We start from the raw sequence: 3,398 nt of genomic DNA, 5'->3' as shown, positions 1-3,398 counted from the left end.
TAACCAACCAAACGCCCACCCACAAGCTAAGTATCAGAAGGGGAAACCTTTTTCTCTTTCTCTCTCTAACGTCCTCTTCCAAGTCCTGGAAGAAGACCTGATCTTCCCAGCTAGAAAGTCACTGCAGTCTGATGGTCAGTTATGAGCTGGGGGGGTCATGGAAGGATGAGGGGGACATATGTGCAAAGCATGAAGTTAGCTGATGTGTGAAGTGTGAATAGGGTAAGTCCACAGGATCCCACGTGGTTGACTTGATGCCAGAAGCTCAGGCCAATCCTGCTTCTGTTTGTCTAGCCTAAGGACTGGAAGATCTTTCTGGCAGGCCAAATATCATTGTTTTGAAGCATTTCAGTACAGTATTTTTAAGAGGCCATACCACTACAGGCTGCATAACGGATAAAATAAGCGAAAGTAAGTAAGCCCTGCTTGTATATAATAGGTAGTAATTTATAATTATGCAGGCAATTATTAAATGAAATACAAATTGAATAAGCCTCATGTATATCCAGGCTAACTGTGAAAATGTGGTTTACAATATGTAGTATGTTCCTCAGTCCTGTGCTTCATAATAATTGCTATATGGCTGCCTCTGATAGCATTAAACACTTCAAAATACATGCATGTTTTGCATATAGGCAAACACTGACTGTTAAACTGGACAAGGAAAGAGCAGTAGCATGCCTTATATTTTACAAATGTCACTAGAATTTTTGAACGGATTATTTCTACTAACTCGCTTTTGCATTCAAATAGGACTCTTACTTAATAATTAATTATCCTTGGTGAGCCTACTGGATTGACATCTGCTTGTAACTCCCATTGTCACATTGAGCTTAGCATTTTATTTTTTTAATCACAATGAAATGTCTATGAAATACTGCTATAATATACTGACTTTGCTATCAGTAGCTCTTGGAAGGTATCAAAAATATCTAAGATGGCAATACCTAATGCATTACAGTAATTATATGTATACACTATATCTACATGACTAGGAAAAAAGAAAACCCTGCATGTGAAACAGCAGATTTCACGACTTCAGTCTGTTCCTACTCTGAACAGTATATACACTTCTACAGCCTGTGGAGGCAGAGGTTACTGTGTGATATACACATACATATCTGTGGTAAAACAGTATTACTGTATTATATACAGTTACAGCTATACACAGTTCTACACAGCAGATCACATTTTGGGCTCCAGCAGATTAAGTTTTGGGTTTCTTCAATACATCATTCATTTATGAAGAGTTTTCCTGTCTTAAGCAGCTTCTTCAGCGGAGCAATCAATGCCTGCATAAGTAAACTTCTCGTATAGGGTGGTATTCACATAGGTCTGGGAAGGAAATAAACAGAAAGAGTATGATGCAAGGTGTGTTACCTCAAGAATCCTAAACTATACTGGAATTATAGATGACCTAATTATTTTCTAGGCATTCATTTTTACCTTCCTTTCTTCTAACATCCTGTTCAGTGACACCAGGATCTGGGCAAATGATGGTCTTTCATATGGTTTCTCTCTCCAGCACTGTCTCATTAGGTCATACCTTTAAAAATCAAACACCAACATCTGATGGTTTAGATACATAGGTTAAAGCTACAAATTCATGTTTGTTGGAAGATCATGGACATTCTGTTTTTCAAAGAAAATCGATTTATACACAGCCAGACTTACATTATCCACAGCTGGTTGCTGTCTGAAAAGAATTGTCTTTTTCCCTGGAATAATTAAAAAGCTCTCCTTGAGCTAAAGCCCAGCCATGTTGTGTAAAGAACAGGGTATCTGGCAGAAGCAGAGAACCTGGGAAAGGGTTCCTGGCAAATAACAGTGCATGCTGGGTACAAAAGGACTTAAGTAAATATTTCCAATTGTGCACCCTTTTTAAAATGTTGTGGGTTTTTTTAAATATATTTATGTTTTCCTGAAAAAAAATCTTTGCTTTATTAGTTTCTTGTAGGCATCATATATTTCCTAAAACAGATGTTATTCTATTTCATTTGGTTTCCTGAGGCAGTTACTTACACTTCATCATCACAGTTGAGAGGCTTTTCCAGTCTGTACCCTTGAGGCAGTTTTTCATAGAGTTCTGCACATGTCATTCCACAATATGGTGTTCCACCTAAAACAAAGTTTAACCGCTGTCATGAACACCTGGTGGTTTTAGTAAAAGAAAGTTTAATTTCATAGCAGAAATGAAAAAGAATGACTAACTCAGTAACAGGTAAATTAGTCCAATGTTACGGAATATTTTGAAGCTACATTTTTGTTGTTAATGTTTCCCTACTGCTTAATGTACAGTATTAAAGAGAAAAATAAAATTTTATCATCTGTGGACCTGGTCTGAATTCCTCTACAACTCTAAGGGCCTGCATCTGGTTGTATTTGAACTGTTTTGGTAATATTCTTGATGGCAATAGACTAGTTGTTCCCTCATTAGCCTGGTATTAATAAGATCCAGTATGGACTTATGGAGCTATTACTGTCAAGCTGGTTTTGACCCTTTTTGCAGAAGTTTGGTTGCTTAGATTCTTAATTTTTCTACACTGCAGTGTGTTAGTTCCCATCCATATCCAGGGCAAACCCACTAAGTGAGGAAAGCCGGGAACAAGTTAGAAAGCAAGAGCTTGTGATTAGTCCAGTACACAATGTGCACCTCAGTCAGTATGCATCTCTCGGCCAGCAGACCATGGGGGACACTCTGAGGCACATCATAAAGTCATTTTGAATGGTTTGAGGCTGTATCACATACATCATGAATAGAGGTGTGTGCAGAAATGAACTCTAAATTTTATTTGAAGATTAATGTTCAAATTTTTTCTTCAAGAATACTTGCAGTAACAGGTGTTTGCTTCCTACCACCCCCAAGTTATTAAAATACAAGCCTTGATCAGGAAGGCTGAGGAAAAGCCACCCATCAAACTCAAAACATATTGGGTTACGCATATCAATCATGTGATATCTGGATTTTATATTTAGATATGGCCTAGGTTTATAGTGCAATGAAACCATGGTCATTATGTTTTTCCCATTTAGAATGGTACCTGAACTGAAAATGTGACAATTTTAAAGCATACTGAAGCTGAATAAAATTTAGTAAATGAAACAGAAGAAATTGAAATATGTTGTAAAGGAATAAATTTTTAACAGACTGAGTGAACAGAGCTGGCTTGGCTCAGATTTGTTTATTTGCGCAGTACAAAATTCAGATACTTACCTAAACTAACAATTTCCCATAATAGGACACCGTATGACCATCTGTAACAGAGGGATATTATGGAGTGCAACAAGAATGCAACAAGACTTCATATTTTTAAATGGTAGATAGCTTTGCTAGTATTCACATGACACAGAGATAACACAGAGAAGCGTGATTAATTCTTTTAATTTTTTTTTTAATT

General features: G+C 36.9%; 1 protein-coding gene across 1 annotated transcript in view; it reads right to left on the bottom strand.

Moving 5' to 3' along the window:
- Positions 1–1,210: 1,210 nt before the first annotated feature.
- TEK (TEK tyrosine kinase, endothelial) overlaps positions 1,211–3,398 on the bottom strand; it is a 39,713-nt gene continuing 37,525 nt past the window's right edge. Inside the window, 4 exon segments of the mRNA XM_009895884.1 lie at positions 1,211–1,335; positions 1,447–1,546; positions 2,023–2,119; positions 3,215–3,255. Coding sequence (XP_009894186.1) covers positions 1,261–1,335; positions 1,447–1,546; positions 2,023–2,119; positions 3,215–3,255 — 313 coding nt within the window. The 3' untranslated portion in view covers positions 1,211–1,260.

Source organism: Charadrius vociferus, unplaced genomic scaffold (assembly GCF_000708025.1).
Source record: "Charadrius vociferus isolate BGI_N301 unplaced genomic scaffold, ASM70802v2 scaffold231, whole genome shotgun sequence".
Lineage (NCBI taxonomy): Eukaryota > Metazoa > Chordata > Aves > Charadriiformes > Charadriidae > Charadrius > Charadrius vociferus.
This window is presented reverse-complemented; position numbering and strand designations above follow the sequence as displayed.